Here is a 24,678-nt window from a genome sequence, read left to right on the forward strand (position 1 = left end):
ATCTTTTTAATGATAGCCATAAAATGGTGTTCTGATAGATTTTTATAAGGTTTATGATCTCTTGTGTTTCTAAACAGTAAATTTGCTTACATCTGCAATGTCTGGTCTCTGGATAATAGTTGTTTCATCAGCAATAATACCACAATTTTTATTTTTATCAAGAAACTGAAAGGTCATTAGCTTACTCCACAATAGAACATGGTATACTGTATCTCAAAAATAAGCATAAATATTATTAAGTAAAAGACTAATGCCTTTAATCAATTTCTTGCCTGTCCAATTAGTGTATTTTTGTAAGTTTTAGTACTGAAAAGGGAATAATAATGTCAACACCAGATTTAATCTTTTTGTTTATTTGATTTGTGGAGAAAATTTCTGGATTTTCTTTGAACTACATATAAATGACCGTATTTATCATATCTATAGATTAAGTATAGAAGCTGTTTTTCTGTATCTAATGCCTTTTGTATAGCTTTCAAATAAATACATGTTGAAGAACCTATTTAGCAACACCTTGAGTGGTCCATTGATGATCTGTTCCAAAACATATATCTATTTGTATAAACTTACCAGAGACAGTGGGGGCCACATGATCAAAGTAGTCCCACTACTTTATCTCTAAGGTTACATGGAAATGTGCACATGGCACACATCAGCTTGACTCCAATCTTAATTGATAAGGATTGTCTGTATTCCTCAGTGGCAGATTGGGGGGTGGGGGTTCGGGGTTTGAACTCCCCCCTTTTTTTGGGACAATCACTGCATTTGAATGTGAACATGTGGTTGGAACTGCCCCCCTTATCCTGGGTTGGAACCACCCCCTTTTTTAAAATGGCTGGATCTGCCCCTGTTCCTTCTGATTAGTGGTTCCCTCTGAGCACTCTTTGTTCATCCCCCAATAAAAACTGATTTCCACGAAATAACATAACAATACTGAAAGTGGTTTTAAACACCAATCAATCTTTTCTAACCATAATTTCCATTTTCCAGTTAACATCCTCAAATTGGAATAATCCAATTTTCATATTGTTTTGGAGTTTTGAAATGTTTTTTGTTATTTTTGGGGTCCGTACAAAACAATGAATCTGGCAGTCCCAGTGATACTAATTTTACAGAGAATAAAATAAAATTGAGAATGGAAATGGGGAATGTGTCAAAGAGACAACAACCCGACCAAATAAAAAACAACAGCAGAGGGTCACCAACAGGTCTTCAATGTAGTGAGAAATTCCCGCACCCGGAGGCGTCCTTCAGCTGGCCCCTGAACAAATATATACTAGTCCAGTGATAATGAACGCCATACTAATTTCCAAATTGTACACAAGAAACTAAAATTAAAATAATACAAGACTAACAAAGGCCAGAGGCTCCTGACTTGGGACAGGCGCAAAAATGCGGCAGGGTTAAACATGTTTGTGAGATCTCAACCCTCCCCCTATACCTCTAACCAATGTAGAAAAGTAAACGTAATGTTTGCTTCCAATTATATACATACATTTATGTATAAATTTAATTGGCAAATTTCCTCATATATCAGTACATACATTGTAATTAGGATCTTTACTAAAATCAGACAGCTGTTAAAAGAATGAGTCCACCACAAACATTTAGCTTTACATCAAAAGCACCACAGCGGAAAATTGGCCGCTACCTAATTATTGGTAGTGTGTATAAAAATAAGAAGATTTGGACTGTCAGAACTGCCAGTATTGAAGAACAGTGAAATTCTATTAAAAATTGTTTTAATCTGGAATAATTTTGATGTCTGGAAAATTGATAAAAAAAAATAATTGAAAGATTATTTCATGAGTGTATTTTGACACAAGGTACAATCACAATCACCATCATTGAATTGTGAAATCTTTAGATGTTGAAAGAAAAGTTCAACAACTTTGATGCATTTTAGTCATTTTGAAACACCTTGATATATAGCAATATTTATGCCACTGCTGTAAGTGATTCACTTGACTATCTGTCATTCCATCTGTGTTTTTTTCTGTGTTTCTGAGGATTTGCCTGTTCCATTTTTGTTTCTGTATTCTAACTTAATGTTTCCTTCTCAAAATTCTATGAAGCTCAACCTGCAGACAGAGTTGGAATTTGCATAGTGAGTTACTCATGGTTCTAGAGTTATGCCCCTTTATAACATACAAATTGGATTTTTTTTTTAAACCCTTACTGTAATATTTCTCGTCCACCTTTATGAAACTCATACAAAATGCTTAGAAGACAACTTGCACACAGAGTTTAAATTTTGGCAATAATTTTTGCCATTAGTTGTACTAGAGTAATGCCCCTTTATAACTTGGAATGTCACAATTCTTTTTCGCTACCGTACTCTAACTTAAGTTTGTCTCATCCAAATCTTTTGTCCATAGACACATTTTTTCATATTATAACCCACAAATTTTTTTTGTGTCTTATATGTATAATGTTTTTGACCCATTTGTCTGTCTGTCCTGTAGTCCTTCAGTCCTGCATTTTTCATCCCAACTCCTCTGAAACCACACAACAGAATTTCATGAAACTTTATAGATAATAAGAACATACAATGGAAATGTGCATATAGTCAGGAAATTATCTAGTGAGATTTTGTTTGCCATTTGTGACAATGTGGGGGTGTGGGGTATGTGAGCGCACTCACTAAAGATCTTTAATTTGTATTTATTCTACAACGTTAGATCATTAAGGTACCACCTCATTTCTGTTTACATTTTTATGCAATGTCTCAATTTCTAAGGTAATTTCTGCTGCATTGTAAAAGCTGAATGTTGAAATAATGATACTATTATTACCCTCAATATAAAGCATTTGTACATAATAAAAACATACAATGGGTGAGTGTTTACAATATAACTTCTATTATAGTAACAAATTTAAGTTTTGTTTGCTTTAATGTATACAGTATGAATAAACTCTGATGATAGCTTAAGTAATCAAACCAGAATAATATAACTTCATCACAGTACAGTGTTTGGATACCATATGTATACCTGTTGTTAAATTTCTTATGGTATGAATATCTCATTGTAAAAATTAACAACTTTAAAAAAATGACGGACAGATGGGGAACCGATTCACAGATACTGTATTTATACTATTCTAACAATTTTGTTTCTACCAATTTGATGCTTATGCCTGTGCAATTACACCTGTGCACAGTATGAAGACCTTTCTTAGTTTCAATAAAACTTATTCTTTCAGAAAATGTATGTTTGCTTTAATGTAAATGCAATGAAAATATTCATCACAATTTTTTAACAAGAACAGTAAATCCTCCTGCTACACTATACAATACAATACAATACAATACAATATTTTTATTTTCCAAATTAAAGGGCCCATTAAGAGCATAACATTAATTACAACATGACATAAACATTACAGAGTGATTAAAGAAACATAAAATAATAATTGAAATTCAAATGCATGAAGAAAGGATCAGTGGTCAAGGGGAGATAATTTTGATATATTTTAGAGTATCTAACTAATTTTCTGATTTTCTTAGTTGCACTATATATTTCAATCTTATGACCTTGACTTCAGTCCTAGAAAAATAGAGATTGTGTCTATTTATACAAAAGATAGATGAAACTTGACAAACTGCTTCCATTTCTTTTGCATCCCCAAGTTTTGATCCTTATTACAACCCCACTAAATTTCAATATGAAGGGGTTAAAGGTCAATCTACAGTCAAGGGTCAACAGGTGCAAGTATAATACTTCATCTGCTTTCTGTAAAACGAATCAGAAATTTATGAAACCAACAGCTATTATATTCCTGTTGAAAATTCAATTTGAGATAAGTTTGACATAGAAATAAATCTTATAGGTATAAATTGTGTATTTATTTTTCAAAAAAGTAAAGTTAACAAAGATGAGCTCCTATCATGACTTTATTTTAAATTGTCATACATGGTAGTAATGCAGTCCTGATGTTTTACCAAATTTAAAGATAGTCTTGTAAATCGAAGCATTATTTTAGCCTTCAACTTTATTCCACTGATATTGAATGATATGGTAAATACTTATCCTGATGATATAGAATGAATTAGTTAAACAACTTACCAAATATTTAGACTTCATTTATTTTATCTTACTTGGTAGTTGTGCAGTCTTGATGTTTAGCTTATACTTTGCTGAAATATTAGATCTTTGAAATGAAAGTATTATTTAAGCCCCCCTTTCAATGTTAAGGGCATACAATATAACAAATAAGCACTGTTAAAGTCAACATTTTGTTCGAATTGTGACTGTTAAAGTTGAGTTTGCGAGTCCAAATACCCCCCCCCCCCCTTGGAAATTCCTGGCTACAGGCCTGAAGGGTAAATGGCATTGTAAACTTGTTCATATGATAGTATTCACCAAACACCATAAGTTTGTAATCCAGATATTAGTCATGACCAGATCTAAAATGCTTATACAGATTCAGATTCAATATTTTATTAAAAGTCTCACTACTTGCAATACATAAATATACAGTACATACAGAGTATATACACACTATAAAACAGACAATACACAAATATAAATTACAAGTACCATTCTATTAAGAATTATGAGAGACTATAAAACAATTTCTATATAAAACTAGTTAAAATACATACGATTATTAAAATAATTTCATTTTAAGAATATAAAAAGGTATTTCTTCTACTTAAAATATCAAAGCAGGTTTTGGCAACCATATCATAACAATTAATGTTTTTAAATAAATAAACAAATTTATCATCATCAGACAAATCATTAAAATCTACATTATATTTCATAGCTTCGCTATATAAACAAAAGCGCAAATCTGCATATAAAGGACATGATAGTATTACATGTTTTTCGTCTTCTATGTTATCATTACACATAAAACACACTCTTTCGTCTACATTTTTATTTTCATACCGCCCTGTTTCAATTCTCAACGGAGCTACTCCGCATCTAAATTTAGCAAAAGCACTTCTATATCTATATGATAATTTTTTTGATAAATATAATTCACTTCCATAACTGTCTTTAAACAATTTATAAGTCCGCAATTTTTTACCAACATCTTGTGTTAATATTCTATTTTGCCAGTTTTCTATATACTTATCAAGTAAAAATTCTTCTATCTGCATAATACTTTGTTTACACAGTACATTATTTAAATCAGTATACAAATCTAAATTACATTCTTTAAACTTAGACATAATCCTAAAACACCAATTTCTTCTCTTATTAAGAGCATTTCTATAACACCATTTAAATATTCTATAATTTAATCTATCTGTGCACATTATGTTACACCTAGCCCAGTGTCGAAAAACACAAGTCCACTGCTTAACACTTGGAGGTCTCCAGCCCATATCCCCTTGAATTGCATCGTTTGGGGTATATTTACCCACACCCATAAAAGACCTGATAGCTCTGTTCTGGACAGCATTTATACATGAAAAATCTCTGGTGCCCCAAATGGCTGCACCATAACTTATTACTGGCCAGACCAGGCTATCAAATAATTTAGTAAATGTACTGTACTGGAAACCTCCATGGGCCTTACTCTTTACAATAATCAAACTTAATGCCCTGTTCGCTGATTTGGCTACAGCTTTAGCCATTACATCATAATTTAAAAATTCAGTTAGTAGTAAACCCAGATATTGATAGCTTTGTACAATACATATCTGCTTATCATTGAATAAAAACAATGTTGTTGTCTGCTGTACAGAAGGATTTCTAAAATGTACAATTTTAGTTTTCTCATGATTAACATTTAATAACTTATTTTTACACCATATATTTAAAACATCTAAGAGTAATTGCAAATCGCTTTCATTCTCTGCAATCAATACAATGTCGTCTGCATATAACAAAATGCCAACTTTTTCACCATCAATATCAATACCAATATCTAATGCTTTAATATTTGTAACTAAGCTGTTTATAAAAATATTGAATAAAATTGGCGACAAAACACAGCCTTGTTTTAGGCCTGAATTTACACTAAACCATTCAGTCATATGCCCATTTAATTTAATAGCACATTCAACTTGAGAATAAATAGCTTTAATAACACACAAAAAATGTTTACTTATACCAAGATCATTAAGATCGTTAAACAATAAATTTCTATTAACCGTGTCATATGCCTTTTTAAAATCTACAAACACTGCAAACGTAGATAATTTTCGTAATTTTCTGGTTTCAATAATCGATGTTAGCGTACTCAAATGATCAATAGTACTTCTACCACCACGAAAGCCGTTTTGCTCATCGTGTAAAATATTTTTAGTTTCTAACCAAGATACTAGTCTATTATTTAAAATGCTACAAAATAATTTATAACTACATGGTGCCAATGTAATGCCCCGATATGACAAAGGATCCCTTGTGTCTGCTGTAGAACACTTAGGTATAGGTGTTATTATCCCTTTACTCCACATGGATGGGATTTTACCAAATTTAAAACACTTATTAAATAAATTATGTAAAACATATAAAAGTATATCATTTCTATATAATTCTATAGGTATCAAATCAATACCCGGCGCTTTGCCATTTTTTGCTTTAATCAATACATTTAAAACTTCATCAATAGTAATTTCACAATCTAAAAAATCATCTGAAATATTATTTGTTATACTTTCATTCGGCAAGTTATCTTTATCTTTACATCTTTACATGTATATGTTTGAAACCATAAATTAATCCTTACAGGAATGATTGTCCATAAATGAAGATTGTTTGACACATTGTTTGACACATTTTACATTTTGCATTTCTACTTTGAAAACAAGAATATACAGACAAAAACTGTAAACTTTAAAAATGATCAGCATGACTAAAAGATTTAAAATGCTGATATGACTGAAACTATTTTACCCCTTATAAGAATATGTTGCCCTTAAATTAAGACTGTTTGATTCCAATTAGTGTTTTTTGCCTTTCTACCTTGAAATGTTAGACAGGAATAATATTTAAACTATAAATATGATCATGCAATCAATAAAAAAATGTCATGACTTCAAATTTCACTTCCTTATAGGAGGATATTTTTATTAAAGGATTATTTTTGACAAATCATAGCCTTTTTAATTGTCTTTCATTTTGAAAATTATTAGGTACAGACAAACTAAACAGCATATATAATCATCAATAAAAAATCTATAAAACTGATGGAAAATTTTATAAATATTTTGTCCTCTGATTTTTATGTTAATATCTACATGGCTTATTTCTACCAGATGAGCGATTCACACTCCTTAAATCCTCTTTTTTTTAGATTCCCAAATGAATTGAGAGTATTATTTGAAAGAAATGTATAACTTTGAAGATCACTATATTTATGGCATATATTAATGTGTTTATAAATTATGTCAACAATGTTGAATATATATCTCATTTCTCAGCAAACCTAATAACATTGGTATAAAGAGATATATTAAAATCAATGTAATAAAATGCACGAATAATAGACAATTCAAAAGTAAATTAAAAGCTATAATATATTGAACAGACTTCAAGAAGAAGACTTCATTTTCCTATTATTAGAAAATGTCTATAGTTTAATTGCAAAATCAGCAATTTTATACACATATGTAATATTGTGAGACATAATAGCTTTTATACCAAGTGTCTGACTCTCACTTAAAAGTCAATAATGCTTTCTATTTTAGATGCTCCTTGAGTCTTCTCTAAATAACAAAGGGAATAATACTATTAAAATTTATTGCTGTTAGTTTGCTGCATGCAAAAATAATCATTACTTGACATTAAAAAAAATCGCAAGTTTTCTTTTCTCTTATAATTAAGAAATTAATACAGTTCCATTTGACTTTTTGCCACTTGACGTTACCTGATATAATTGGTTAACATTTGCATGTTAGCCCCTCATTACAGGAGAGACATCAAAGATATTGTCACGGTAAAAACTAGAAATTACTAGCTTCCTGTTCATCAGCACTTGTTGATCAGCAGGAATACTAATCATTCTTTTATTCTTTGTCTTATAGTTCGCTGAACTAGTTGCCCTTTGCTCATGTTCTTGTACTCATAACAAAGACAACTTTCTCCAATTAATTCTTACTAGTAGTTTTTTTTTTTTTTTTAAATTCCAGTTAACATTAGCATTGATCACTTTTCTGTAGGATGTAAATTAAGTCCTTACTTGGCAAAATTGAACAATTAACCATTAAAATTCCATGTGGAAAATTTGGTACCCAGGATAATACAGTGTAAATGAATCCACAATATTTTAATGTTTCAGGCCTTTGTGTGACCTCATTAAGGTCCAGATTCCAAAGGTTCAGGTTAAAAATGAAATATACTACGACAATCGGAGAGTGGGGTTTAAAGACCTAAAGTACCAAGAGAGTCTCATAGGTGGATTCAGAGGGGGGGGTCAGTCAGCCCCCCCCTCCCCCATGAAAAGTTCAGGAATTGCCACTGGGTCTTGCATGGTCAGCATTCTTGTATACCATCAGAAAAAAGTGACTATACCATTTGTTACATGACAAAATATGTAATAATACAGCCATGCCAGTTTGGAAGCACTGGCTACCAGGTAAATGGTGCTCTCAGTCCACCACCAGCAGTACTTCAACCAAACGGTAGTTGAAAAAATGTTTTAGTACCTGTTTCACTGGCTTTTTAACTGTTGTTTATAGAATAAGTCGCATCCGGTACAATCAAGACAAAATATTAAAAAGGTAGAAATATAAAAAAAAAAAAAAAATAAAACTTAGGAAAGAGGTGAAGGATACCAAAGGGACATTCAAACTCACAACTCAAAAATAAACTGACCAATAGCCAATAAAGAAAAAGACCAACAACAGCACACAAACACAACATAGAAAACCAAAGACTGAGCAACATGAATCCTACCAAAAACTGGGTAGTCAAAAAATGTCATCTAAACTTCTGTTTGAGGGAGTTGCAACCTTTAATAGTTTATTTATATAATATTTGAATCGGAAATGTACAGACAAAATATTAAATCTAAATTTTGCCACTAACTGGTTAAAGCTGGATACAGGTGGATGTTCACCTCTGTGCCCCCAATCGTACTTCTAAGACCCTGTACATCATATGTCATTGATTTTCTTTATATCTCCTGTGATGTATGGTTTGTATAACAACTTAACAGTACGTGTTATAAGGTAAAATATCTTCTGGTTGCAAAACAACTTGCATTCTGGAAAATTACAAGAAATATATACATTCTGAATTAACACAAAAAATCATGGTTATAATTATTATGCTTAAATAAGAATATATGATAGATGTAACAACTTTCAACAGATCTTGAGTAATTAGAATCAAAAGAACAATTAAATTGTATAATACCTGTCAGGTAAAATTGGTAATTGGTGGAAATATTATTTTAATAATTGAACAAGTTGGCTACTCACAACCAAAATCTATAATTGTTATTAATTGACACAAATTATGAGTGAATTTAAACCATCGCTGATGTAACAAGCCAATAATTTCCACTATGCCGTGTGTAACACAGTAGTAGCATCAGTAGCCAGGATTTGTCATGTTTCTTCCATATATTGATTCTCAACACATGTTCTATTGTCAACATGCTTTTATATTTCAGTGATCTTTTTGAAAACTATGAAGCAGGTGAAATTAAGGAGCTTTTGCTGACCACATGAAAAATGAGGATTATTTAATTCATAATTGTTGCATCGAAAATCAGGTAAATTTTAATTATATCAGCAGGTACTTGGAATATTCCTTGGAATATTTTCAATATATCTGTTATTTAAATGCTGGAAATGTTTCCATGTAATTTGTAATAATTGGATTTGAAACAATCTTTGATGAGTATGTAAGTACCTTAGCATAATGCTGTATAAATGTCAGATTAGAATAACAATGTAATTATCTATAAGGTTAAGTGATGCTTAATGTATTTTATATTATTTTAGCTTTAAAATAAGAGAGCAACAAAATACTGTAAAAAGGTGAACTGAAGTTCATTACGATTTTTTGTAAAAAAAGAATAATTGATATTATTGTGTTGATTTTGAAATGTCAGATTTAATTGTGTTAAAATAAAAAAATTAAAAAATAATACAATTTAACAGCAGGCAAAAAGCTGAAATGATATTCTCCATTCTGATGACATGATTGCCTTTTTTTTAAATACTCAAGCCTTGTTTATCTCTTACACAATGTTATAGACATTGAAGATTGTTATTAGACTTTTTTTTCAGAAAAAAAAATGCAAACTAGTTTTTTTTATATGGCTGTCACTCTTTTATCCTCAGATTTGTAGTTGCATTTTATAGCTAATCTATAATGTGTCAAATGGACTTTTATAGCATGGTGCATAGAATTTTGGTTCTCGTCCAATTTGGACAAATATAAGCCCAATCAATAGTGTGATTTTTCCAACTTCTGTGACATATTTTTATTCATGAATTTACTGCTTATTTGTATCTTATTTTAAGTTCATAATCCTTTTACAGCGGCCATTGCCTTATTTTTACCTGAGGTAAAGATTTTTGTTATTAAGTACCAGAATGTGCTCAAGTTGTTTATTGTTTCAGTTGTATAAGTTTTTGGAGGATTGAATTATTTTCATCCTATCAGGACAATTTTGTGATCCGTCTTTTGAGTTCATTATTCCAGTATTTGATTTGACAATATAGTATGAAGCTACATTAACTTTTCAATAATGCATCAGTGCAATTTACATTGAATATTTGATATGGAAAATTTCCGTGGTTATGTAAAAAAAAGTCTACCGATATCGACTGATATCAGCATATTATTACGTAAGTCCTTTGAAACACCAATGTGGAGTATAACATTCACTCTAGAACATCAATCAATAAAGAAGTATAGTAAAAATGACAAACTCCAAGGAAATTCAAAAATAGAAAGTCTGTAAAAATGACAAAATTAAATGCTATCAATCAACAGAGCAAGTGAAGAACAACTACCATATTCCTGACTTGGAGCCGTCATTTTGGGAAGAAATAATGGGTTAAACCTGGTTTTATTGTGGAACCTGCAACTTTAGTTGCAGAAAGCTGGACATAGGGATAGTGATCCGGCGGCGGCAGTGGCGGCGGCGGCGTTAGCTCACTTCTTAAAAGCTTCATATTTTAGAAGGTGTAGGACCTTGATGCTTCATACTTTGTATATAGATACCTCATGTTACGAAGTTTCCGTCAGTCACATGTCCAATGACCTTGACCTCATTTTCATGGTTCAGTGACTACTTGAAAAAAAAGTTACGATTTTTTGTAATGTTAAATTCTCTCTTATTATAAGTAATAGAATAACTATATTTGGTATGTGCGTACCTTGCAAGGTCCTCATGCACGTCAGACAGTTTTCACTTGACCTCGACCTCATTTCATGGATCAGTGAACAAGGTTAAGTTTTGGTGGTCAAGTCCATAACTCAGATACTATAAGCAAAAGGTCTTGTATATTCGGTGTATGGAAGGACTGTAAGGTGTACATGTCCAACTGGCAGGTGTCATCTGACCTTGACCTCATTTTCATGGTTCAGTGGTTATAGTTAAGTTTTTGTGTTTTGGTCTTTTTTTCTTATACTGTATCCAATAGGTTTACTAAATGTGATGTATGGAATGATTGTAAGGTGTACCTGTCCAACTGGCAGATGTCATCAGACCTTGACCTCATTTTTATGGTTCAGTGGTTATAGTTAAGTTTTTGTGTTTTGGTCAGTTTTTCTTATACTGTATCCAATAGTTTACTATATGTGGTGTATGGAATGATTGTAAGGTGTACCTGTCCAACTGGCAGATGTCATCTGACCTTGACCTCATTTTCATGGTTCAGTGGTCAAAGCCATATTATAAGTTTTTGAGTTTTGGTCTTTTTTTCTAATTCTATAAGCAATAGGTCAACTATATTTGATGTATGGAGATATTTTATGATCTATATGTCATTCGCACAAGTTTTATTTGACCTTGACCTCCTTTCCACGGTTCATTGCTCAGTGTTAACTTTTTGTGTTTTGATCTGGGTTTTTTAATCTATAAGCAGTACATTTGTTGTATGGAAGAATTGTTAGCTATTCATGTCTGTCTGGCATGGTCCATCTGACTTTAACCTCATTTTAATATTGTTCATTAATCAATGTTTAGTTTTCTTGGTTAATGTTAAGCTTATGTGACAGTTGAAATAAAGCTTTATATTTAGGACTATCAACATAATATCAATGATTAGTAAAGAAGGCGAGACATTTCAGCGTGTGCACTCTTGTATACTTAATTATTAAGTTCATGACATTGAATGTCCAATGGGTTCTGTCGAATATGGTGAAAAGTTACTTCCAGTTTACCCTTTTGCTGAAATTCAATATGATAATAAATTTTTTGTATAATAAAAACAAAACATGTCAATTTTATCTCTTAAATTCTAAAAGATTTAGATACTAATATACTTAGATATTAATTAGACAGGATCCTCTATTATAAGATTTCAAAATTCCCAAATTCATATGGTCCAAGGAAACACATTTTATGTTTATGTTTTTGTTTTTGTTTTTAAATTTCGTATTTTTCACGAATTAGCTCTCTCCGCGATATAGCTTTGTTGTGCTAATGCGGCGGAAAGCAACCAACAATCAATCGCATTTTTTTCATATAAGTTTTGAGACCCACATATTGTAGAAAATTTCACATGGATAGTGGGTAGGAATAAATGCAAACAATTGGCATACATCTATCGAAAATATCTTTTACTGAAAATAGTAGCTACAATCCATTCAATACAAATTATCAAAAAATCTTTGGTTCTCTTGAATAGATAGTATGTTTCAGTGTCTGTGCCTTGGTTTTGACAAATAGAAAGTGAATCTTTATATACATACAGCATTTTGAATTCATATAGGTGACTTTAAATTTCAATCACTAAATGGCCTGTTCAATTTCAGTAGCATGAATTATGTAAGGAAATATACATATAATAACACTTGTTTATTTAAGACGTAATTAGTATTTATAGGAAAAGTTGTTTCAAAGAATATTGAAGATTATAATTATCTGCTTGTTATTTAAATTCCTGAAAAAAAGTCAAGCAAAGGGATTTTAGTGTAAGGCTGAGTAGATATGAGTTTAAGGATATATCTGAATACATCAGGTATTCCAACATAAACCAAAAAAAAATGCTACATATTTAAAATGAAAGAAAAGAACAAATCAAAATATGTAGCATTTTTTGTGTTTACATCTTGTGATTCATTTTGTAGTGTTTCTTTGGTAACAATGTGTTTGTTTCTGTTATATTAATTGAGTACTCCAGCCAGGAATCTACAGTGCTGTAATTCTCAAGGCTATTGTCAAGGTCAATCAGTTTGTACTGTAAAGGTCAATGTTTCATTGGATAAAAAAAGTTGAGCTATGGACATTGTTGTAATGATTACTTTTGCAAACCTATTCAACTTCCCTGACTATATATAATATAAAACAATTGAAAACCTGTCGCATAATGACTGAAGCCCACAGTTTTTCTCAGATAACTAGATTTGTGTTAATATAATATGTAACTTTTCCAATTATAATAATTGATATTTTATTCATCTATTACTTTATTTCTTATTACATGTAGTAAAACCTGATCAAGACACATTATGAAATGGTTTGAGAATGTATAACAGCCAACAGATGGTACATGCATTAACGGATTAATCTACAATATCTTTTAAGTAGATAGAGATAAATCAGGAACAATTTTTAGATTTAAGCCTTCAATAACTTTCAGCAATATCAGTTTGATTGAGACCTTGTACAATTATTGCCTTCATATGAGGTTAACATCAAAAAGAAGGTTGTTTTCAAGTTTTCTTTACAACTTGGTTTACAGCTGAAGGGTTGACAGCATTGATGTTCAACTTTATTGAAATCAGTTTGTTTGTTATACTGAGAGGACAGAAAGATAGCTAAATAGAAAACAAAAATTAATTTACATTAGAAGTTGAAACCATTTTCAAACATCCACTGTATTGGCACTAGTTGACATAATCAGTCTTATAAATACCTTACCATAGGCAGATTCAGAGGATTATCCAGAGAACCCAGGCCCTCTCTTTTGTGGGACAAATTTGGTTGATAATTTAAGGAATCACTGAAGCATTACTGGAGCAGGCCCCCTCTTAGACAGTCATTTGGCCCTGCCTTATTAAATTAATGGGTCCTTCACTGCTTACCAACCATATATTCTTTGTTATGGGTCCTTCACTGCTTACCAACCATATATTCCTTGTTATGGGTCCTTTACTGCTTACCAACCATATATTCCTTGTTATGGGTCCTTCACTGCTTCCAACCATATATTCCTTGTTATGGGTCCTTCACTGCTTACCAACCATATATTCCTTGTTATGGGTCCTTCACTGCTTACCAACCATATATTCCTTGTTGTGGGTCCTTCACTGCTTACCAACCATATATTCCTTGTTGTGGGTCCTTCACTGCTTACCAACCATATATTCCTTGTTATGGGTCCTTCACTGCTTACCAACCATATATTTCCTTGTTATGCCTTGAGGCAAATAGATCTTACCACTCCTCTCTTTCCTGTGTTGTCTTTTCTATCTAGCCCCAGATGATTCCTTTGGGTTTTCATTTCACCTTCAACTGTTCTTTTCCAGTCTCATGCTGGGTTTTTTTTCCCAGCTGCATGTTTTAAAGGTAATGTGCTGATCGAATTTGCTTGAGTGATAGATTGATATTAGGTGTTTTAACACTTTTTCAGCACTATTGTCTATTTTGTCGTAGCTAATTTTTATTGGTGGTTGAAGCCAAATTGCCTAGAGAGATCCAAGGCCTTTGAAAGGAAAACTGGCCATCCTTGTCAATAAGTCATTGGAGTCAAACGCACCTGTCTTGTGCAGGGTTTGAACTCACAACCTCAGTCTTGACATGCTTGTGATACAGAAATTGAATAACTTAAAGTAGACCACTCTGCCAATGAAGCCATGTAATGTGTTGATAGGCTAGCGATATAGAAGTTAAAACTAAATAAAGTAGACCAATCTGCCAACGAGGCCCTGACCGCCCTGTATTGTGTTTTGACATTTGATTTTGTATAAAGTAATTCAACCGGTCCTTGGACAATGTTTTTGGAGTTATTAAGAGATTAACTTAGACCACTCATCCAACGAGGCCTTGTAATGTGTTGATATTTGACATTTGATTTAGTATTAAGTAATTCAACCTGTCCTTGGACAATGTTTTTGAAGTTATTAAGTATATATTCCATCCTTAAAGTATCTGTGGATCACCTCAGATGAGACATAATCAATGTTTTAGTCTGCATTCTCGAGAAAAATTGATTGAAGAGGAAAGAAATTAATAATATTACAACTCTAAGTTTCGTTCATTAATGCAAAAGAAAAATTTCATGTGCATTTCAAATGAATTGCACCGTGATTCATGCGATTTCAGTATGGAGCAAAGGATTTATTTCAGTTCTTTAACCACAGAAATATTAAAATCAATACTTTTCCTTAGAATTGTAATGTACTATTAATGTGCAAGTATAAAAAAAATAAATTCTTAATAGTACAACACTTTATTGGAATATATGGCATATTTATATAGTATTGCAGTTAAAATTATGCAATCTTTTCAAGGGAGATGATATAAAAAAAAAAATTTCATTTTTTTTTAAGAATGGGAAATGTATTCTGAACAAATAAAGTTCTGAAATTAAATGATTATTCAGGTATTTATGTCAATCAGAACTTAAATCAGCATTTCCCTAAACCATTTATCTATCAGGGAAACAATACAAGACAAACAATTGTTAGTTTATAGGAAAATTTCCCAGAAAACTTCATAGTTGATAATGGATTGTCTTTGTCTCTCTTCTGGGAATTTAGATTTTTCTTGGATTTATGAATTGATAACAGGCTAATAAAATGAATTGATATTAAGCCAAAAAGCTTTTAATACCCAGTTGATATGTTCCATTACAGTTAAGTGATATATTTATAGAAAAGCTATGACAATGATCCAGCAAATCCAAAGATCAGGATTTCTTCATAGTATAAATGTAATAAATAATTTGGTTTACATCAGTATGAGGTCAATGATCAAAGATGGAAGAACTAATGTACTAAAAGGATGGAGGTGAGAAGCCTATATTTTTATGCCCCACCTAAGATAATAGAGGGGCATTATGTTTTCTGGTCTGTGCATCTGATCTTTCGTCTGTCTGTTTGTTCACTTGTTCTTCCGTCTGTCATTCATCAGGTTAAAGTTTTTGGTCAAGGTAGTTGCTGAAAAAGTTGAAGTCTAATCAACTAGAAACTTAGTACACTTTCAGAAAAGCAATTTAAGTTTTTTTATGGATTAGGTCAGTTTTTGTGACTTTACCAAAAATGTCTTGTTATATTGTGGTTATGCATTTTTTCTCCAAAATCAAAAGTAATTCTCATTCTGTTCCATTTCTATCAATTTGTTTCTGTGCATTAGCCTCAGATAGATCAGAAATATCTGTGATCAAAATTATTGGTTCATACAACCTATTTAGAAAATTACTGAAAGATAACAAGGAAGTTGTTATATGGTGCCAATCTTGTGTATATTTTGCTGTTGTTGATGTTAGTACTATTTCTTGTTACATATTGGCACATAGCTTACATTCATATAAGCTATATGTCACTTCTACCATCAGCTGTAACAAGAGAGGTGATTTCTTTATTGTATAATTGTTTATCCAAAGCTGTTACCTTGCCAGCAAACGAATGAGGTACCAGTAGGTTATAAGTTGGTCACCATATGTTTTTTATTATTGATTGGCTATGACATTGATACTGTAACTAAAACTAAATTATGGTGTTACTGTAGAAATTAATTAACTTTTCATAAAGGAGATATTAATTAATTGACAAGGATTAGTGATTTTCTGACATGATTGGAGGTTTGATTTTTTTTTTTTTGGCAAAAAGGAATTCAGTTTGATGGACTTGTAGAAGAATCCAAACTTGGTGAGTGCATCGAACCTCTTTTGTCGACTTGTTGGCTGGATACAAGAAGATTAACTTTTCTCATAAATAGTATGATTTCAGAGGGATAACCTCTTTTGGAGCTTAAATTTACAAGATGATTACAAGTTTATTTTTCCATTTTAAAAGCTTCTAACTTGTTACATTTTTTTCTAATTTTAACCAAATACAAAAGACTCTCTTGTGAGAACTACTTCATAATCTTTTTGGAAAGTACGTTTTTTTTTCTGAAACTCCTGAACCAATAGCAGAGAGTTATTATTGAAATTTTGTGTCAACAGCTGCTGACCACAACCAGATATTTAGGCAAAATGTTTCAACAAATGGAGCTATGTGGTACAATAAGTAATGTATTGTTCCTGGGTGCTCCATGGACAACAGTTATGAAAAAGATGTATGTCAGTCCTGTAAGTGCTCTAATGCCAGATTTTTGTCGAGCCTGCAACTTTTGTTGCAGAAAGCTCGACATAGGGATTGTGATCCGGCGGCGGCGGTGTTAGCTAACTTCTTAAAAGCTTTATATTTTAGAAGGTGGAAGACCTGGATGCTTCATACTTTGTATATAGATGCCTCATGTTAAGAAGTTTCCGTCACTCACATGTCCAATGTCCTTGACCTCATTTTCATGGTTCAGTGACCACTTGAAAAAAAAGTTCAGATTTTTTGTAATGTTGAATTCTCTCTTATTATAAGTAATAGGATAACTATATTTGATATGTGCGTACCTTGAAAGGTCCTCATGTCTGTCAGACAGTTTTCACTTGACCTCGACCTCATTTCATGGATCAGTGAACAAGGTTAAGTTTTGGTGGTCAAGTCCATATCTCAGATACTACAAGCAATAGGGCAAGTATATTCTGTGTATGGAAGGACTGTAAGGTGTACATGTCCAACTGGCAGGTGTCATCTGACCTTGACCTCATTTTTATGGTTCAGTGGTTATAGTTAAATTTTTGTGTTTTGGTCTGTTTTTCTCATACTATATGCAATAGGTCTACTATATTTGTTGTATGGAATGATTGTAAGGTGTACCTATCTAGCGGGCAGATGTCATGTGACCTTGACCTCATTTTTATGGTTCAGTGGTCAAAGTTAAGTTTTTGAGTTTTGGTCTTTTTATCTTATACTATATGCCATAGGTCATCTATATTTGGTGTATGGATATATTTTATGATCTTTATGTTAGTCGCGCAGGTTTTATTTGACCGTGACCTCATTTTCACGGTTCATTGCACAGTGTTAAGTTTTTGTGTTTTGGTCTATTTTTCTTAAACTATAAGTAATAGGTCAACTATATATGTTGTATAGAAGCATTGTTAGCTGTACATGTCTGCCTGGCATGGTTCATCTGACCTTGACCTCATTTTCAAGGTTCATTGGTCTTTGTTTAGTTATCTGGTTAATGTTATAGTCGCCGTCTGCTGAAATTCGTAGCGGTTATCGGTAAAAATAATTTAAACTATCAATCGCGTTCACTCGAGATATAGATATAAGGTTTCCCGCGCTTTATGCAAATTTTATGAAATTGAACTCAACGGAAACACTTCCAGTAAAAAACAATGGCTGATTCCACCATTCAAAATTGTCTATGAAAAAGTGAAGGTCAGGATTATTACAGTGAGATCACTTAAAAGGTAGGTCAGTAGTGGTTTTTCTTTTTGCGATTTATGAATGGAATGTGAAAAATTATATCTCGAGTGAACGCGATTGATAGTTTAGATTATTTTTACCGATAACCGCTACGAATTTCAGCTGACGGCGACTATAAGTTTATGTGACAGTTGTATTAAAGCTTAGCTTTATACTTAGGACTATCAACATAATATCAATGATTAGTATAGAAGGCGAGACATTTCAGCGTGTGCACTCTTGTGATAAAACTTGGGTTATCAACCATCATCTCAATCTCAGACTAGATATGGCTGCTGATCAAAATTAATTTGGGGAGAGTTATGCCCTTAGATAGCAATGAATATAAATCTACATAGTGAGTATTTGTGCCAACATTTCTAGCAAAATGTTCAATGGAATTTATGTCAAATTTGCTTATGTGTTTGAAAAATAAGGACTTACTAATATTTTGGGAGATTTGTATGCAAAAGAAATTAAAATAATATAAAAAGTCATCTATGTAAGATCTCTTCCATCTCTGAATTGGAGTGTAATGAAATTTTTGTATTTATATCAGCAAATTATTGCAGATATATTTGAAAATCTGTGCAAATAGATTTTTGTAATCGTAGTTGTGCTCCTTGGGTATACCTGTATTGATAAAAAGAAACATTTCAGTTTATGGACAGGGTGCAATATTGTTTGTTTTAAATGTTTTGGATTATGATCTGGAAAAACATCTACTGGTACTCAAAACATTATATAGATGTGAATGAAGGTAGGTATCAATGAAAAAGCAGGAAGGAAGAAAACTGAAACTCATTCAAAAAATTATGGTAGATGCCAGATATTACCCATGTTATGATTTGCTTTCCTTAGTAAATGATGATGAGCTTAACTGTTGCTAATTGTCTTATAATTACTGACAAAATTAGAGACACATGTCTACTCATTGTTGCAAGAGTTTGTTGTAAATCTGAGAAAAGAACATAATTTGGTACTTTTTGCCATTTCTTAGCTAAGAAAAGAACATAATTTGGTACTTTTTGCCAATTCTAAGCTGAGAAAAGAATATAATTTGGTACTTTTTTCCATTTCTTTGACTATCAGCTATTTATTTTTTGCACCAATAGAATATAGAAATAGTGTCACCTGAACCTTTTCTGTCCAACTGAGTTAGACCTAAGCTGAGGTGCTGTCTGGGTTGTATAAATACCAAGGCCTTTCCAGTTTGAAAGGTGACATTATTTCTAACGTACACTGTATAAAGAGTTCTTTCTGCATTCAAGAAATTTATGAGGACTTTCGCTATAATAGTGTGAAGTCTACAGGTGAACCTTTCGTGGGTGATATTACTTCCCTTGGCCTACCCTACAAACTTCTTTTTGTTTGAAAATATTTAGGATTTGATGTAAATTTACAAGTGGGTCTTTCTTCATTTATTTAATTTGTTTTGGTCCTGAATATGACTGAAATATTTGAAGCTTGATATTAGGCAAGTCTCTTTGCATGTCTGATTAATCTCCCTGTACATGGCCACACTTAAAAAATGAGTCTTTTCCATTTAGAATAAGTGACAGTTGAATTTTCTCATCCTTAGAATATTTATGTGTTGCCCAACCAAAGAGGATTACTGATAACATGTTTGCAGATCAATGTATCTGACTTTGATATTGCTGATGCCAGTAAAGTTAAATGTTCTGAATTTCTTCAGGGAATTAATAATGATCTGATATTTTCACTTAGAATAAATATGTCTCTTTTTGATAAACCAATTATTGAACAGTTTATAACACAATTGACCCCTAGGCCAGTTAAGCCAATGTCATCAGTTGGTATAATGTTATTTATCATCAGATTACCTGACCTAAAGGGTCATTTCTATCAATTGTTCTCATTTTTCAAAAGTTGACTCCTCTAACTAAAACACTGTGCTAGTTGTAAAGAAAATCCATTAGAATCATTTGAGGAGGTTTTATACAAAAGAAATTGATTTTATGTAAGTTATTATATATAACATACAGGATCCATAGAATATACAAGAAATCTAATTTTTATGGATTTTCTTATGAATATTAATCCACATGTATGAAAAGAATTTGTTGGGTATTATCGGTATATGTGGATGAGAAAATTAAAGATGAATATTGGTCTATTGTGAAGAGTTATATCAACTCAATTTTCAAACAGTTGCAGACCTTGCATAGCGATTTTTTTAATAACCAAAATAGGTCAACAGATGTATTGTGTGAAGGGATTGTTTCGCTTAGTTAATGTGGTAGATACTTAGTCAGCCATAAGAGGTTGAGCTAATGAAGTACTTCTTTAGCTCAGTCGGTATACACACTACCTTGTAACTCAGAGGTCCTGGGTTCAAGTCCAGCTGGAGACAAACATTTTTGTCATAAAATTCATACTCTTTGGATACAAGTTATATTCTTTTACAGTCGATTTCAGTGAGTGTGTAGGCAAAGGTAATATCTTTGGTTAGCTTCCTTGCTAGCTGAATTGTGAAGTCATTGTTAGGTTAGGTAAACTACCCTCCTTTAAGAGCAGACTAGTCCGACAGATAATCAATCTATCTGTCTGTAGGACTAGGCTTCTTCAAAGGAGGGTAGTATACCTTACCTAATAATGACTTCACTGTTCAGCTAGCAAGCAAGCCAACTAAACATATTAACTTTAGCAACACATTCATTGCAATCGGCTGTAATAATTTTTTTTATCAAATACTCTTTTTGTTTTGTTAAGTGAAGACAACAATCTCTGTGGACCTCGTTTTTATTGCTGAGTCATCTTAATATGTCTGATCATGAAGACAGCTATAAAGTATTTTAAAATAATTTCCATTAGTTGAACACTGACTGACTTGTGGCTTTTTAGATCTTTTATTAATACATTCCACTGCCTTTTAATCTTGAATAAATCACACATCAATTCTCTGAAATTGCTTGTTTGTCCCTTATTTTTGTATACAAATTCATGAGAATGGCACACCTTTTTGTTGTGAACATCTAAGGAGTAATTAAGTTATTTAATATCTTTGCAGGGGACATTTAATTATGAGAGAGTTCAGTTCACTATTGATTAAAAGTTGTTAGTGTATTATCCAATTAACGGCTTATACAGAACAGGTATCCTTGTTGCTAATTTTGTTATTTTCTAATTACTTGAAGCAGTTTTAAGCACTTCCCCAATGGTTTTTTAATGTTTGTATCTCATATTTTTGGAACAATTTCCCATATGCATTATGTATTGCAAAAAACATAAAATTCATAAAATAGATTTGATGAGTAATAGTATTAGGGACATGTTGATGTATTCATTGATGAGTAATAGTATTAGGGACATGTTGATGTATTCATTGATGAGTAATAGTATTAGGGACATGTTGATGTATTCATTGATGAGTAATAGTATTAGGGACATGTTGATGTATTCATTGATGAAGTTTCATCTTGATATTGCAGCTACTAGATAAGCTCATCTTAACCAATATTAGGCAATACAAACACAGGGACTGGCAAAAAGAGATTTGGGTCGAAGTCCTGGTCTATGAACTCTTGGCCTGGCTGTCCAAGACAATACAAAAATAGATTCCAACGCTGCCCCAGGTAAGCATTTGTATGTCAAAGAAAACACAAAATTAAGCAATGCAAATACATGTTCTAGCATAATGAGATTTGGGTAGAGGTCATGATTTAGTTTGATCTTGACATTTGACCTAGCTGTCCAAGAAAACACAGATTCCTCTGCTGTCCCAGGTAAGCATTCATATGTCAAGGAAAACACAAAAAAAGATTTATTTTTGACATCATTCAACAGATTTGCAATTTTTTAAATCCCTGCAAATAAAGTTGCAGTGTTATTCTTGTAGTCTGTCATAAGTTTTTTTATCCAATTAGGTCCAGAATTTGAAAACTTATCATTATGATAACTATTCAACACAACAGCAATAAGATTTTTCTTCACCATTAGAGTATTTCTCAAATTATGCCCCTTGAGTTTATCAAATTCGATACAATTTGATATACTTGTGGACAATCTGACATAATGGTTAAGCTCTTTTCATCAGATATATTCTTGAAAATAAGTACTTTGTAAAGATCCTTCCGTGAAAATATGCCAAATACATGTAGTACCTAGGGCATACTGGTCAGGTGACAATTTCCAGAGTGATCGCCCTTTGCACTAAGAATTTTTTTTATGCACTTTGTGGATGTCAGTCCGCTTCATGACTCTGTTACATTGTCAGGCAAATGAAAATATTCATATTTAGGATTTCCTGGTCTTTTTTTGCCACTTTGCACTTACATTTTTTTTTAATTATATAACATGTATTCACTACCTAAACCTTTATTAAACTTTTCACTCAAATAGAACATTTGTTTTCTTATCTATTAAACCAAAAACATGTTCATAATAGTTATGATGACTTGATTGTGTCTTATAGAAAAGTAATCTTCATAAACATCATTGATGTAAAAAGTAAATAAACAATAGATTTGGGACCAGTTCTGAGTATTTGTCATGTTCCATAGAGAGTTTTTTTTTCACTGTAAATTGGTACCAAGTATATTTCTGTTACTCTGGAAACATCTTGCATGTGAAAAAATATTAACATTTCAATAATATGAAATTGTGACTTATTCTAAACATGCTATTAAAGTGGGAAAAAAGCTAAAAATGTATATACATATGAGAAGTGAGCGGAGCAGATTAACCCATATCTTGTAAACAGATGCCTTATGGTCTGGTCTTAAGTTTCCAACTGGCGTTTGTAAGTTGTTCCTAACCTCAATTATGATGTGAACTTTTCAGTTACTTTGTTTACAGGTCAACCATATTTTGTCTATACAACTGTTGGAAGGTGTAAATATTGTCATAACGGGTTAACATGAATTGACTTTGATCTCATCTCATGGTTCATATATACTGTAAAGTTCTTATTTATTAGAAGTTATAGGTTTTCTATATTTGATCCATCCAAACCAGGGTTCATTGTATTGTAAGGTGTCTCTCTGATAGGGTTCAATTGTCCATGACCTGATTGTGATGGTTCAGTTAAAGTGATTAGGCCAGTTTTCTCAATGATTAACAGAAGCATGTCGAATTTTTTGGTGTACAGAATAATTTGAGGATATTTATATGTTTCTGACATAGAATCATTTGATATGTGTTTCTGACATTAATGTTCACTGATCCATGTTATTACTTGATGTTTGAGTTTGACATTGTTTATCTGACCATGACCTCATTTGATAGTTCACTGATCCATGCTATTAGTTGTCATGACTGTGAGTTATGTCATTTGATCAGCAATCTTATTTAAGTGTCCACAGTATTTGTTCCTTACAACTTAAAGGGTATAGAATCTGTGGGGCTCTTTTGTAAGTTGGGACAAATATATGTTGACAACATAAGGTGGAATGTAATCACTTATGACCATAGATATTTTGAATTCTTCTGATCACACTTATAAAAAGTCTTACTATTGGTATGTGAAGGAGAGAAAAACTCTAAGATATGAAATTACATTCTATGGAAGTCCTTCGTTTCTAGCGTTGATTAACAAATCATCAGTTTTATTTCCTGTTTTGTAAAACAGTATTGTTAGCTCAGCAGAACCTATAATTGGTATTGGTACAATAGTACAGTGATTGGCGTCAAAATCAATGACATTACATCAAAGTGACCAGACAGTTTCTGTTTAATTACAGATAAGACTAAATTGTTGGATCATTGTGATTTTATTGATCCAATAACATTTTCACAACTTTTATTATGTTTATGCATTGTAATCTGATTGTAGTTGTCCAATATTAGATCATATTATCCAATGTAATGTGCTAAAAATATGAAGATAAAAAATCTATTGTAACATTAGTGGTTTTTGTTATCATCCATACTACGCCTTCACAGAAATAAAAAAATAAAAATATTTACAATTCCTTAGGGCATGTTGCCCTGGTGTCAATTACATTCAACTGCCTTAGTGATCTTGTGGAAGCATGCTCACCTCCAGTGTGCAAGGTCCTTGGTTCCATGGTCAGCTTGGTCGACCACAGACTTGAAACAATTGAGAATGGAA

The 24,678-nt window shown here is 32.0% G+C and overlaps 1 protein-coding gene across 6 annotated transcripts in view; it reads left to right on the plus strand.

Annotated features, from left to right (window-relative positions):
* LOC143046023 (G protein-activated inward rectifier potassium channel 3-like) overlaps nucleotides 1-24,678 on the plus strand; it is an 87,300-nt gene that overhangs the window by 45,105 nt on the left and 17,517 nt on the right. For 2 of the 6 annotated variants that reach the window (XM_076218966.1, XM_076218967.1), the window contains exon 5: nucleotides 9,577-9,678. In XM_076218966.1, the coding sequence (XP_076075081.1) occupies nucleotides 9,631-9,678 (48 nt within the window). In that variant the 5' untranslated portion in view covers nucleotides 9,577-9,630. Of the gene's footprint in view, nucleotides 1-9,570; nucleotides 9,679-16,933; nucleotides 16,959-20,516; nucleotides 20,587-21,636; nucleotides 21,722-22,057; nucleotides 22,202-24,678 lie in introns of those variants that run through there. The other 4 variants (XM_076218970.1, XM_076218969.1, XM_076218972.1 and 1 more) reach the window with 4 other exon arrangements.

The sequence above is a fragment of the Mytilus galloprovincialis genome, chromosome 9, assembly GCF_965363235.1.
Source record: "Mytilus galloprovincialis chromosome 9, xbMytGall1.hap1.1, whole genome shotgun sequence".
NCBI classification, from domain to species: domain Eukaryota; kingdom Metazoa; phylum Mollusca; class Bivalvia; order Mytilida; family Mytilidae; genus Mytilus; species Mytilus galloprovincialis.